The sequence below is a fragment of the Electrona antarctica genome (assembly GCF_951216825.1).
Source record: "Electrona antarctica genome assembly, chromosome: 19".
Classification (NCBI taxonomy): domain Eukaryota; kingdom Metazoa; phylum Chordata; class Actinopteri; order Myctophiformes; family Myctophidae; genus Electrona; species Electrona antarctica.
This window is the reverse complement of record NC_136800.1, coordinates 41,115,924-41,131,150: the sequence shown is the minus strand read 5'-3', so window position 1 is coordinate 41,131,150 and position 15,227 is coordinate 41,115,924. Positions and strand designations below refer to the sequence as shown.

The following is a 15,227-nucleotide window of genomic DNA, read 5'->3' as shown; positions in this document are numbered from 1 at the left end:
TGTTTTGAGCTTGTATAGATCTGCTATCTTTTGGCTTTATGACGAATGGGCAAAAAAAGCTGTAAAATGGCATTCATAATATCACCAATGGTCAATTACGATTGACCATTTCGGCATTTAGCAGCCAGTCTTTATTCAGAGTGACTTAAAGGAGAATTCCATGCTAGAAGGCTTTCTTACCTTTTATTTGTAGTTACGTCCCCACCAAAGAGGTCCAGGTGTTATTTTGTGCAAAAGCGCATTATTGGCTATTTCCCATACCATAAAGCCCTCAATGAATTGAATTGAATTGAATGGGGCATTGGGGTGTTGTGCTAATTCGCTTATTTCCATCGCTCAAAAATCAATGCGTGTGTGTGTGTGTGTGCGTGTGCGTGCATGCGTGTGTGTGTGTGTGTGTGTGTGTGTGTGTTTGTGCGTGCGTTCAGAGGACGTCCTATGAGTGGTACATCCCTAAAGGCATCCTGAAGACAGGCTGGATGAACAAACACCTCAACCTGGTCCCTGCTCTGGTGGTTCTGTTCTACGAGCTGGACTGGGACGACCCGCAGTGGAAGGAGAAGCAGTCCGAATGTGCAACCAAGGTGGAGATCGTCAGGTAACGTAGAACTGTAAATGTAGTTCCACCACTGTGTGTAGGACCAGTCTACTGTAAATGTAGTTCTTTCCACCACTGTGTGTAGGACCAGTCTACTGTAAATGTAGTTCTTTCCACCACTGTGTGCAGGACCAGTCTACAGTAAATGTAGTTCTTTCCACCACTGTGTGTAGGACCAGTCTACAGTAAAGGGTGGCTGTGGCTCAGGAGGTAGAGCAGGTCGTCCAATGATCCCTGGGTCGGCGGTTCGAATCCCGGCTCCTCCTCCTGTCCACATGTCGAAGTGTCCTTGGGCAAGACACTGAACCCCACATTGCCTCCAATGAGTCGGTCGGTGTGAGCTCGCCACCATTTGGTGTGTGAATGTGGGAAGTGAGGACGCTGGCGTCGACTGTTCGCCACTTCACCTCCCAATGTATGAACGAATGAACCATTGTAAAGCGCTTTGAGCAACTTGGAAAAGCGCTATAAAAATGCAATTCATTATAAATGTGTTTCCACCACTGTGTGTGTAGGACCAGTCTACAGGGAAGGAACACCAAGGTGGCTGTGGTGCTCATCCAGAAGAAGACCCCTCTACCGCCAGGTAAAAACTTGTACTTCTGAATACTTATGTGAGTATATTTGTTTACCAGTAAGACGCCTGAGGGCGAGAAGCGGGCACTGGCCATATATGGAGCGTGTCTTTGCATGTACAGGGTTTGATGAGGTCAGATCAACATATGGAATGTCAGGACAGGTCAGCTCCATATATGGAGATCTAAGGGTGGCAGCGGGGGCAGTGTCCTGAGTGTACAGGGTTTGATGAGGGCCCAGGTAGGGCCGGGCTGTCGGGCGCGGCTGCACTGATAACTTTGGGGCGGGCCCGTCTAGAGTTTAACCCATTTTGGGCGGGAACCCCTTTTGGTGTTAGCTATTGGAAAAATAGCAGATCTACAAGCTCATAGCGCGCCACCGAGTGGCGCGCTACGAGCTTGTAGGTCTGCTATTTTTTAAAAATCGAAGAACCACTGACATAGAAACATAGCTTTTTCAGAAAACTGTCAGGATGTAGACATTTTTAGAATCTGATCTCAGGTCAAAATGGGTTAAATGGACATTTATTATCAGTCAAAAGGGAGACATCGAAGAGGAAAGATGGATGGGGAAGGATCAACATATGGAATGTCAGAACAGGTTCTGACATATATCCATATACTAATATTGATGACATCAGGGATCTCCATATATGGGCTTACTTGCGACAGCAGGTCGCATTTAGTATGACATTAGGGATCTCCATCCCTGATGATGTCACGTGATGTCATGAGACCTGGGCACCATACAGTATATGGGGGCCTTCCCCATGTATGTCATCTATTTGTTCTAACATTGTTTGGTTGGATGATGATTATGAAAGACTTGAATTATGTTTTAGGAAAGGTTATTTTCTTTTTAGCATGTTTCATAATTATGCAAGGCTTAAAATTAAAAAAAGGCAGACTGTTCTGTATGTTTTATTTTATTGTACATCTATGCAACGATGACATTATTCATTCAATGATTTCTGTTGTGTCCTGTAAGTCCATGTGGGCTGGGCGCCTTTGGTGCATGACACAGGAATAAAGAATCTATCGATGTGTGTGTGTGTGTGTGTGTGTGTGTGTGTGTGTGTGTGTGTGTGTGTGTGCTTGCGCGCGTGTGTGTGTGTGTTTGCGCGTGTGTGTGTGTGTGTGCTTGCGCGTGTGTGTGTGTTTGCGCGCGCGTGTGTGTGTGCTTGCGTGTGTGTGTGTGTGTGCTTGCGTGTGTGTGTGTGTTTGCGCGTGTGTGTGTGCTTGCGTGTGTGCGTGCGTGCGTGTGTGCGCGCGCGCAGGAGAGGACCTGGTGGCGTCAGAGAGAGCAGCCACTCTGTGTAACTCCTGTGATCTGTCTGGAAAGAGCCTGTTTGTCCTGCCACACACAGACCACCTGGTGGGATACATTATCAGGTACGCACGCACGCACGCACGCACGCACGCACACACACACGCACACACATTTTGCACGTTGTGTAGATCGGCTGCGTGTGGTATTTTTGGAAAACATTTTTCAGCCGATGAATGGAAGTGGTAGAGGTACATTGATGCAAACAGGGGTTGGCTGCACATCTCACAGCGGATGTCTTCTCACCACCTCAAGCTGAACCCAGACAACACTGAGCTTCTCTCTCTTCTTCCCAGCTAAGTCCTGCCTCACGCAGGAGCTAACTATTTCCATAGACAGTGCCCTGGTGACTTCGGTTCCAACAGCCAGGGCTGGCCTGGGCCACCACAACCAGCACGTAGATAGCAGAAACTATTATATGCCGCCTGCTCTGTCGAGGCACACACAAACAAACAAGCCCTATACCACCACTTTTACAGAACAACATAAATTATACAAACCAACAGACAACTACACAACCCTTTGTTGCTCTCACAATAATGCTGGCAAAAGGATTTAAGATAGAAGAGGGTTTATTTTTCACTCACTTTGCCTGCCTGCCTGCAAAAAAATGAAGAACCCCCCCCCCCCCCCCCCCCCCCCCCTTGCTGTTGTCCTGGACAGTCAGCTCTCGTTCATTCAGAACCTTGCTGTTGTCCTGGACAGTCATCTCTCGTTCATTCAGAACCTTGCTGTTGTCCTGGACAGTCAGCTCTCGTTCATTCAGAACCTTGCTGTTGTCCTGGACAGTCAGCTCTCGTTCATTCAGAACCTTGCTGTTGTCCTGGACAGTCAGCTCTCGTTCATTCAGAACCTTGCTGTTGTCCTGGACAGTCAGCTCTCGTTCATTCAGAACCTTGCTGTTGTCCTGGACAGTAAGCTCTCGTTCATTCAGAACATTGCTGTTGTCCTGGACAGTCAGCCCCTCGTTCATTCAGAACCTTGCTGTTGTCCTGGACAGTCAGTTCTCGTTCATTCAGAACCTTGCTGTTGTCCTGGACAGTCAGCTCTCGTTCATTCAGAACCTTGCTGTTGTCCTGGACAGTAAGCTCTCGTTCATTCAGAACCTTGCTGTTGTCCTGGACAGTAAGCTCTCGTTCATTCAGAACCTTGCTGTTGTCCTGGACAGTCAGCTCTCGTTCATTCAGAACCTTGCTGTTGTCCTCCACAGTCAGCTCTCGTTCATTCAGAACCTTGCTGTTGTCCTGGACAGTAAGCTCTCGTTCATTCAGAACCTTGCTGTTGTCCTGGACAGTAAGCTCTCGTTCATTCAGAACCTTGCTGTTGTCCTGGACAGTAAGCTCTCGTTCATTCAGAACCTTGCTGTTGTCCTGGACAGTCAGCTCTCGTTCATTCAGAACCTTGCTGTTGTCCTGGACAGTCAGCTCTCGTTCATTCAGAACCTTGCTGTTGTCCTGGACAGTCAGCTCTTGTTCAAAGGAGCACACATTACAGCGGTCACTCCATCCTGTAGGTTTACACTGTCTACGAGGGAAACTCCCCCCTGTCAGGTGTAAAGGAGCAACTTGGGCACTCATGCATGATGGAAGCATGAGTTCAAGTCCGTTGCTCTCCCCAGGTTGGCGGAGGGTGTGTAGAGCCCAGGATCACATTAGATAATTGACACAGGGGTGAAAAATGGGTTACAAAATCGTGGGATAAAACATTAATAATAAAAATAACTTGTCTACGGTTAACTCACTCCTTACTGGCCTACCGGCATGTGCACTTACAGTAAGCCCCTCCAAATGATCCAACCAGACATAATTCTCACATGTCTCCCCACACCCCCACCCCCCCACCCCCCCCCCCCCCCACCTTCTCCACTCCCTCCATTGGCTCCCGGTCACGGCCCGCACAGCGTACAAAACACTGATGCTGGCATACAAAGCTACGAAAGGTATGGCTTCGTTCAAACCCTCTCCGCTCGCTCAGATCAGCTAACGCAGAAAAGTCTCCCAAACTATGGAATGCACTTCCCATTGCGATCAGAACTGCAGACTCACTCCCCAATCTTCCGCCATAGTCTGAAAACCCACCTCTTCATACTCCACTTTAGCCCGTAGCACTTGCCGTAGCACTTTCCCTAGCCTCGGCGGTCTTTCCGTCTGCTATATGCCTACCGCGTACCTCGGATGACAAGTAACTACTACTAATTACCTGGTCATTCTAGCACAGTGGTTCCCAAAGTGGGGTCTGGGGACCCCCAGGGGTCCTTGAGGGAGTTCCAGGGGTCTGGGGGGACCCCCAGGGGTCCTTGAGGGAGTTCCAGGGGTCTGGGGGGACCCCCAGGGGTCCTTGAGGGAGTTCCAGGGGTCCTTGAGGGAGTTCCAGGGGTCTGGGGGGACCCCCAGGGGTCCTTGAGGGAGTTCCAGGGGGTGCCCAGCTAAATGATAGTTTGGAACCAAATGGACCCATGGTTCTGTAACGAGAGTGATACAAATGGAACCAAATTGACCCGTTAGGGTTCCATTTGTATCACTCTCAGAGTTAAATTCACATTGATTTTACAATATAAATTGGGGGTCCCAGAGATAGAAATGCCATTAAAAGGGGGGTCCATATAGACTCAATGCATGTCAAACTGGGGGTCCGTATATGGGTTGAGAATCACTGCTAGAGCCGTAATAATCTTCTCTTATGGGGGTCCCTGGCATATCTCTTCAAAAGGGGGTCCGCTGTAACCTGACTCCGCCAGATGGGGCAGCAGAGAGTACACTGGGTTCCCCCCTCCTGCTCCCATCTGGGAACTCTCAGGCAGACTTGATGCCCGGCCACAAAACGGCCTGGCCAATCAGCGGCAGCTAGAGGCGGGATCAATGCATACACAGTGCTGCCTTGATCCCGGCCCCATCTGGCGGAGTCAGGTTAGGTCCGCTGGGCTGATTAGTGTCAATTTGGGGGTCCTTGACCACTGTTCTAGCAGGAACGTAACACCTCCTGTACTGTGTGTGACAACAGGTTGGAGAACGCCTTCTACGAACACGCCCAGACCTACTACTACACAGAGATCCGTCGTGTCAAGTCCCACAAAGAGTTCCTCAACAAGACCACGCACCAGGTTGGAACACACGTTGCACACGCACGCCACGCACGCCACACATGCAGTGTTGTTTTTGGCAGCAAATTCCTATTTTAGTTTCAGTCATAGTCTTTGGAATGAAACTTAATTTAGTTTTAGTCGCATATTAGTCACCTGGAATGTGTTGGTGTTAGTCTAGTTTTTAGTCAACTAAATATAAGATTTTAGTCTAGTAAATCTACAGTTGGTTTAGTCGACTAAAATGTATTTTGTCGGGCCTTGATGCCGTCGTAATGGCTAATTTTACTGAAAATAGCCGATCTACAAGCTCACAACACGTTGCAGCACGACTTGTGAGCTTGTAGATTGGCTATTTTCAGCATGAAACCTGAAAAAATGAGTAAAATGACATGTCTTTTATTTATACTGGATCTCTTGTCCACTAGTCCCTTCCTAACATTTTAGTCTAGTTTTTATTTCTTGACGAAATTATCAATATATTTAGTCTTAGTTTTAGTCATCAGTTTTCATTTAGTTTCCGTTTAGTTTTCGTTCCTTTGTAAAAAAAGGTAGTCGACGGACATTTTTCATCTTAGTTTTAGTCGACTTTCGTCGACTAAAACTGCACGCATGCTGCGTGAACACACATCAGTGTTTATATGGTCGACTAAAACTATGACGCAAAAATGTTCTCTAAATAAAAACTAAGCTATGATGACTGAAACTAAGACTAAAATTATATTCACAATTTCGTCAACAAATTAAAAAACAGACGGAGGGACCAGTGGAGAAGGGATCCAGCAGAACTAAAAGACTAAAGGTCATTTTATGTTTGGTTGCAGCGCTTCTGAAAATAGTGGATCTACAACACAAAAATCTTGATGATATTTAGTCAACTAAAACCAGACTAAAACGGAAACCTTTCATATGACTGAAATATGACTTAAGTTTTATTCAGAAAGACTATGACTAAAACTATCAAAATCAACACTGACCCACATGCATTTCCCTTCCAAATTCATTATTAAAAATAAAATAAAACTATCGATAAGTGTTATTTCTTTTATAATCATTTAACCCATTCTGGACGGGAACCCGTTTTGGTGTTTTAACTAAGCATTATGTTATACTTTAGCTATTGAAAAATAGCAGATCTACAAGCTCATAGCGCGCCACTGAGTGGCGCGCTACAAGCTTGTAGGTCTGCTATTTTTGAAAAATCGTGAAAATGCGGCACAAATCTGAATTTTGAATATAATATTCTTTCAGAAGACTTTTTATTTATTTCGACGTAACCCTAAATGGGTTAAATCAATTGCACCCTGTCCTCTGTAGCTGCTGTTCGTCAGACACCAGTTCAAGATCGCCTTCTTCAGTGAGCTGAAGCAGGACACGCAAAACGCCCTGAAGTAAGTAAAGTCTGTCTGGACACCCAAAACGCCCTGAAAAAAAAATCTCCTCTCCTGAACATTAAGTCTTGCTGCCATGACTGCCTCTGTATCAAAAAGAATCACATATTGTGTTATATAATATAGTAGAAACTGCTCCCTCCATTGGCTCCCGGTCGCTGCCCGCACAGAATACAAAACTCTGATGCTGGCATTCAAAGCAACCAAAGGCATGGCCCCCCCATATCTCACAAGTATGATCGTACCCTACAAACCCTCCCGCGCACTCAGATCAGCCAACGCAGGGAAGCTGGAGGTACCTTCACTAAAAACGCCGGGACAACGCTCCACACGTCCCAAACTCTTCTCCCTTCTGGCTCCAAAACTATGGAATGCACTTCCCATCGCAGTCAGAACTGCAGCCACTCCCAATCTTCCGCCGTAGTCTGAAAACCCACCTCTTCAGACTCCACCATGGCCCGTAGCACTTGCCCTAGCCTAGCCCCTTAGATAGCACATTATGTAGACTTAGATAGTATTTTAAACAGACTTATAGCTTGTTACGTAATTGCACTTTATGTAGTCATAGCACTTTATAGTACACATGTATAATATATTATATAGTATAGTATGTATAGTTTACATAGATACTCCACTGTTACGTTCTTAGTTTACGCATGATTCATGATAACTACTTTTTATATATGTGATGTATGCCAATTCTTTTGTTATTGCTTAATGTAAGTCGCTCTGGATTAAGAGCGTCTGCTAAATGCCTAAATTGTAAATTGTTCAGAAATCATAAAAAAGCATAAAAGTATGGAGTATGGAGGTACTGCAGCGCTACTAACCTGTGTGTGTGTGTGTGTGTGTGTGTGTGTGTGTGTGTGTGTGTGTGTGTGTGTGTGTGTGTGTGTGTGTGTGTGTGTGTGTGTGTGTGTGTGTGTGTGTGTGTGTGTGTGTGTGTGTGTGTGTGTGTGTGTGTGTGTGTGTGTGTGTGTGTGTGTGTACGCACGTGCAGGTATTACAGAACGGCGTACAGTCTGATCCATGAACTCAGAGCGCATGAGACCAACATTCTGGAGATCAAAACCATGGCTGGCTTCATCAGCTATAAGGTGTGTACAAAGACCGGGAGGCATAATGTTGCTTGCTTACCTTACTGTGATTACGATCGAGTCTCTCTAGAAGCGTTAATATTCTGGCCTGGGCGAGAGGCATGTTGAAGTCAGAAATGAAGACAGAAGCATAGCCATCTGGTCAAAACCACGGAGAGCTCCCTAGATTACGCGTGGCGAGCCTTTCTTTCTGAGCGCTAAACAGGGAAGTGAACGGCAGAGCACGCATGCACGAAAAGCAAGGAGTACATTGCAGAAGGATAGGCCAACCCCCCAAAAAGAGAAAAAAAATCAAAAAAACTATTCTTCGTTTGATATCAATGAAAAAGCGCTAGGACGTGTACACAGTACACGTCGTCGCAATCAGTCGGTTGGATTAGCTATGACGTTTCCACACGTCGTACGGTCTGGATGTGTTAACATGCCCATCGCTTGTTGTCTTGACGGAGCGTGACGTATTTCACTAGCAACATTGATTTCAGACCCGGAAGTGTCGTTTTAAGACTTTATCAATAGAATGAATTCAGTTTCCTCCAGAAACAGGCTTGTATCAAAACGACGCAGAGCCACCTCCCTGACAGAAAGGTTTTATCTTTGGAACAAGATAATCTTACAATATAAGATCGCTGGCGATCTAGAACTCCCCTGTGGGGATTTCAACACAAATTAACCCCGCAAACCGGTGGAATAGCGCCCACTAGCGGCAGTGACGTTAGACTTCTGTGCTCTACATAACAACAGGCCTGAAAGTATCAATTATTACTGAGTTTCAATGTTTGTCTATCTTCAGATCTGTGTCAATGTCTGTCTTTATCTATCTCTCTCTCTCTCTCTCTCTTTATCTATCTCTCTCTCTCTCTCTCTCTCTCTCTCTCTCTCTCTCTCTCTCCCTCTCTCTCTCCCCATAACAGATCTGTAGACTGTGTTTCCAACACAACACTCCTCTAGACTCCATCGCTCAGTTCAGGAAGCATATAGATCTGTGTAAGAAGAAGATCGGCAGCGCTGAGCTGGCCTTCGAGCACTCTGCCTGGATGTCCAAACAGTATGTGCACGCACACACGCACGCACGCACACAGTGATGATCATATGATTTTTTATGATGTTTTATGATTTTATATGATTTCTATATGGTTTTTACATGATTTCCAACCATAGGTTGCTTATTCCAGCCGTAGGTTGCTTATTACAGCCAGATGTTGCTTATTGCAATCGTAGGTTGCTTATTTCAGCCGTAGGTTGATTATTACAGCCGTAGGTTTATATGATTTTTTATGTGATCGACCGTGCACGCGCGGATTTCGGCCGGTTTTAGGTAGATTACATCAGCCGTTAGCCAAACAAGCTAAAAGTTGCTACATTTTGTTATATTAAGCTCCCGATTACAGGGGATTAAACGATTACGTCAATTACGTCAGTGGCCATAAGGGGGTTAAAAACACCAAAACACTCTCCCTGAAGGGATTCCAGGTGGTCCCCAGTTAAACCCTTATTAGATCTGTAACTCTCCCTGAAGGGATTCCAGGTGGTCCACAGTTAAACCCTTATTAGATCTGTAACTCTCCCTGAAGGGATTCCAGGTGGTCCCCAGTTAAACCCTTATTAGATCTGTAACTCTCCCTGAAGGGATTCCAGGTGGTCCCCAGTTAAACCCTTATTAGATCTGTAACTCTCCCTGAAGGGATTCCAGGTGGTCCCCAGTTAAACCCTTATTAGATCTGTAACTCTCCCTGAAGGGATTCCAGGTGGTCCCCAGTTAAACCCTTATTAGATCTGTAACTCTTTCTGAAGGGATTCCAGGTGGTCCACAGTTAAACCCTTATTAGATCTTTAACTCTCCCTGAAGGGATTCCAGGTGGTCCACAGTTAAACCCTTATTAGATCTTTAACTCTTTCTTGGGAGTGTAAAATGAAACCAAAAGGACCCATTTGGTTTCGTTTCATCCTCTCAAGAGTTAGTAATGCAGAGGTTAAACCTCTGCATTACTTAATTTACAAGAAGTCTACACAATTAGAGAATGTACAGTACAGTACAGTACAGTACAGTACAGTACAGTACAGTACAGTACAGTACAGTACAGTACAGCAGTGGCGTATCCAGGAATTACGTTTTGGGCAGGCAAGATAAGTGTTAATTGTCGTCTCCCGCACACAATCGTAGCACTAAAGGTTTTCAAAGAGATATACCTGCCAGACGAGTGGGATACAAAGGCTGAAAGGCATGCATTTACATTACAATGGGTGATTGAGGGTCACGCTCTACCGCAACGTTTTTGTTGTCTTTTTTTTCTCATTGTATGGATTTTGGCCAGTCTAGAAATGGATTTGGACAGGCGGACGCCTGCCCTCGCCTTATTGTAGATACGCCTCTGCAGCATAGAATTGTGTACAAAATCTCACGATCCAACGGCAACAAAATATTCTTTCGTTTTGGGTCTGAGAGGCTAAATGTCATCAAACGGTGGTGCGTGGCTCAAATGCAGAATAAATAATGGAACTTGACGTGAAAAGGGTTGAAAACTTCTGGTCTACATGAAGGACACAGCATCACTGTCACTGTGTGTGTTGCAGGTTCCAGTCGTTTGGGGAGCTGTTTGACGAGGCCATCAAGCTGGGTCTGACGGCCATCCAGACCCAGAACCCTGGCTTCTACTACCAGCAGGCTGCCTGCTACAGCCAGGAGAGGAAGCTGCAGGCCCAGCAGCTCTGTCAGGTAGAGTCTCTGACTGTAATCCTTACACTTTTAGTTATATGTGTGTCATAATGACAATGCTATCCAATCGCATATGACGATGACACACGTGTATATCCCTATATGGGAACCAGATATATAGGGATATACACGTGTGTCATCGTCATATCACTTGGATCTCCACATATGAGGATAATTTATAGCCCATATGTGGAGATAATGGAAATATCCAATGCTGACATCAGATTAATATGGGAACCCCATATAGGGATATACACGTGTGTCATCGTCATATGCGATTGGATAGCATTGTCATTATGACACACATATAACTAAAAGTATAAAAGGATTACAGTCAGAGACTTAAGGTGGCAGAATATCTTCTAATATCTTTGGCCTGAGTCAGTTGGATAGGACGGAATAGCTGGCCAAGCAAATTATAGAGCTTTTCATTGGAGGTTTCCATATCCCGGTTAAGTTCGTATCGAACACCACTGTAATGGGTCCTAACTAAATAACCAGCATTAGTCGAGCTATTTGTCATGGTAAGTATCTCTGTCAGGTAGACTGTAGCTCTGTCATGTAGGCTGTATCTCTGTAGCTCTGTCAGGTAGACTGTATCTCTGTCAGGTAGACTGTATCTCTGTCAGGTAGACTGTATCTCTGTCAGGTAGACTGTATCTCTGTCAGGTAGACTATCTCTGTAGCTCTGTCAGGTAGACTGTATCTCTGTCAGGTAGGCTGTATCGCTGTCAGTTAGACTGTATCTCTGTCAGGTAGACTGTATCTCTGTCAGGTAGACTGTATCTCTGTCAGGTAGACTGTATATCTGTCAGGTAGACTGTATATCTGTCAGGTAGACTGTATCTCTGTCAGGTAGACTGTATCTCTGTCAGGTAGACTATCTCTGTAGCTCTGTCAGGTAGACTGTATCTCTGTCAGGTAGGCTGTATCTCTGTCAGGTAGACTGTATCTCTGTCAGGTAGACTGTATCTCTGTCAGGTAGACTGTATCTCTGTCAGGTAGACTGTATCTCTGTCAGGTGGACTATCTCTGTAGCTCTGTCAGGTAGACTGTATCTCTGTCAGGTAGGCTGTCGCTCTTTAGCATCTTAAGTGTTAAGCTGCACATATCTAAGATGGCGATTTTGCGATTAACGATTTAATCGTGTATTTTTTTCTTCAAATAAAGAAATAGCTGAAATAGCTCATCTACAAGCTTGTAGCTTGTAGATTAGCTATTTCTGCAATTTTTACATCGGCTATTTTTCAAGCTCACAGCGTTTTTTAATTATTTCAGGCCGGAGTGAATTACCCCGCCCCCGACCCATTGGCCACGCCCACTGGAGGGCTGGACTTCTACGGCCAGAGAGCCTGGAGACAAGGACATCAAAGTAACACGCACGCACGCACGTGCACACACACAGACGCACGCACGCACACACCGACACGGACACGGACACGGACGCATGCCCGCACTCACACAAAGCCCTAAACCACACCAACCTGCCACCATGCAACTCCTTGCAACCAAATGGTTGCGGGTAGACGCATGTGTAGTTGCAAGGAACCATTAAATTGAACCAATTGATTGACTTGCGTCGACAATGATATGCGCCATGATGCGCTGACCAGAGTGTAAAGTAGGAGAGTAGCGACACGCTTTGATCTCGCCGCAAAGCGGGTGCCTATGGGCTATAATTCCACTCCTATGGCTGGAACTATCCCATTGAGATAGAATGAGCACTTCCGCATTCCATTGTTACAATGGGAGTCAACGCTAGTGTCGCCACTCTCTTACTATATTACTCTGGCGCTGACATGCAACAAGACGTATCACACCACTCCGACAAACGCTGAAACCATTTTGTTGCGTCTCGACACGTATGTGTGGTTTGAGCTTAAAGGATGAGAGACAGTTTAAGAAATGTCTCTATGCGCTGCACATTTCATCTACATTGTGTGTGTGTGTGTGTGTGTGTGTGTGTGTGTGTGTGTGTGTGCGTGTGTGCGTGTGTGTGTCTTGTAGGTATCGACCCTCCAGACTCTGAGAAGGAGAAGACAGGGATACAGGCCCTGCAGAGCAAAGAGAGAGACGTCCCTCATTCTGTAAGTACTTTCTTTAAGATATTTAGACCTGAGGACGATTCTACAAATGTCTTCTAGAACATGACAGTTTTCAGAAAAAACTATTTTTTTATGTCAGTTGTTCTCAAACTATTTCATGTCAACGAACCCCAGAATGATATGTAATTGGCCACCGAGCGCCATTTGAAGCAAAGATTTGAATTAAAAACGTTCGCTCTGAAAGAATATATATTCAAGATTTGCGCCACATTTTCACGATTTTTGAAAAATAGCAGACCTACAAGCTATGAGCTTGTAGGCTCTGCTATTTTTCAGTTGCTAAAGTATAACATAATGCTTCAAACACCAAAAGGGGTTCCCGTCCAGAATCGGTTAAGCTATTAAATACATAAATAAATAAATAAAGATTTGAAGAGAAAAAAGCAACATTTCGAGATTAGATTAGAGTAGATTATTGTTGTTTACCCTATTAATGCCAGGAATGTGGAATTCAGTTTATTTCTCCACCCCCTGCCTGTGCCAGAACGTAAAAATACCTCTTTCTTTAATGTAATTTAATCCGGTAATTAAAACTAAAATTTTGTTCTTTTTTTTTTTGTTCTTTGACTCACATGTTAAATGTATATGTTGGAAAATCTATTATAGATGTATTTTTTTGGTATTTGTATGTTGTTATGGTTTGATGTGGTTTGTGTCTCCCTCTGTCTGTAGGAGTTGATCATAGCTCTGCTCAGCAACGCTGTGGCCCAGTTCAAGAAGTACAAATGTCCTCGCATGAAGAGCCACCTCAGTGAGTACATTCAAATCTAGATTAAAAACACATATGTTCTACCTGGCCTTTTAGAAAACCATATGCCCCCTTGGAGAAAGTGCCTGGTTTTTAAACTTTGTGTTTTTGAAACCCAAATGCTCTCCTTCATTTGTCTCGCTGAAGGAGATCATGTGATCAGTTTATCATGTGGTGTTGTGTATATATATTATTCTGAAGTCCTCCTCTTTTTAAAGTCCATCCATCTTCAACCGCTTATCAGTAGTTGGGTCGTGGGGGCAACAGAGCTCCAGTTTCCTTCTCCAGAGCGTGCCTCGAGGACCTCCCTAGGGAGACACTCGAGAGGCATCCTCCCGTCGAAATAAGTAGTAAAGTGTGCCGCTTGGGGGGTTTTTGAGCGATGGAAATAAGCGAATTAGCACTAAAACCCAACGCCCAATTAAATTAAATTCAATTCATTGAGGGCTTATGGTATAGGAAATAGCCAATAATGCGCTTTTGCACAAAATAACACCTGGACCTCTTTGGTGGGGATGTAACAACTACACATAAAGGTAAGAAAGCCTTCTAATTCTCCTGTAAAAGTGCTCTATAAATACAATTGACTTGTCTGTCTGTCTGTCTCTCTCTCTCTCTCTCTCTCTCTCTCTCTCTCTCTCTGCAGTGGTACAGATGGGAGAGGAGTACTACCACGCCAAGGACTACACCAAAGCCCTTAAGTGAGTCATGGCGCAACCGCAGGGTTTTTCTCTGCCAACGCAAAGATAAACAACTTTGAATTGAACCCTAGCATCCCTATATCATTCTGCCCAGATATTCAGTGTAGACTAGGGAGAACAGGACACACACACACACTCCTCTCTCTCTCGCTCTAATTAATTAGTCTCATGTCGCGCAGCTGCGTCTAGATTCTCCCGGCGGATCCTGCCGGGAGCTGCCTATGTCATAGAAAGCATAGGTGGACCCCAGGCTAAATGAATAGTGATTCCTCCTGACTCCTGGACTATGTGACTAATGAATGGTTTCTCCTCCAGACTCCTGGACTATGTGACTAATGAATGGTTTCTCCTCCAGACTCCTGGACTATGTGACTAATGAGTGGTTTCTCCTCCAGACTCCTGGACTATGTGACTAATGAGTGGTTTCTCCTCCAGACTCCTGGACTATGTGACTAATGAGTGGTTTCTCCTCCAGACTGCTGGACTATGTGACTAATGAGTGGTTTCTCCTCCAGACTCCTGGACTATGTGACTAATGAATGGTTTCTCCTCCAGACTCCTGGACTATGTGACTAATGAATGGTTTCTCCAGACTCCTGGACTATGTGACTAATGAGTGGTTTCTCCTCCAGACTCCTGGACTATGTGACTAATGAGTGGTTTTTCCTCCTGACTCCTGGACTATGTGACTAATGAATGGTTTCTCCTCCTGACTCCTGGACTATGTGACTAATGAGTGGTTTCTCCTCCAGACTCCTGGACTATGTGACTAATGAGTGGTTTTTCCTCCTGACTCCTGGACTATGTGACTAATGAATGGTTTCTCCTCCTGACTCCTGGACTATGTGACTAATGAATGGTTTCTCCTCCAGACTCCTGGACTATGTGACTAA

The 15,227-nt window shown here is 45.1% G+C and overlaps 1 protein-coding gene across 3 annotated transcripts in view; it reads left to right on the top strand.

Annotated features, from left to right (window-relative positions):
• The window catches only part of trappc11 (trafficking protein particle complex subunit 11), a 44,861-nt gene that overhangs the window by 4,231 nt on the left and 25,403 nt on the right, over nt 1–15,227 (top strand). For all 3 annotated transcript variants that reach the window (XR_013792354.1, XM_079529138.1, XM_079529139.1), the window contains exons 3-14: nt 429–598; nt 1,114–1,184; nt 2,451–2,565; nt 5,501–5,600; nt 6,897–6,970; nt 7,971–8,067; nt 8,979–9,112; nt 10,639–10,780; nt 12,059–12,152; nt 12,788–12,867; nt 13,558–13,636; nt 14,280–14,334. Coding sequence is in view for 2 of the 3 variants with exons in the window: in XM_079529138.1 (XP_079385264.1) it covers nt 429–598; nt 1,114–1,184; nt 2,451–2,565; nt 5,501–5,600; nt 6,897–6,970; nt 7,971–8,067; nt 8,979–9,112; nt 10,639–10,780; nt 12,059–12,152; nt 12,788–12,867; nt 13,558–13,636; nt 14,280–14,334 (1,211 nt within the window). In the remaining variant the exon portion in view is untranslated. The remainder of the gene's footprint in view (nt 1–428; nt 599–1,113; nt 1,185–2,450; nt 2,566–5,500; nt 5,601–6,896; nt 6,971–7,970; nt 8,068–8,978; nt 9,113–10,638; nt 10,781–12,058; nt 12,153–12,787; nt 12,868–13,557; nt 13,637–14,279; nt 14,335–15,227) is intronic.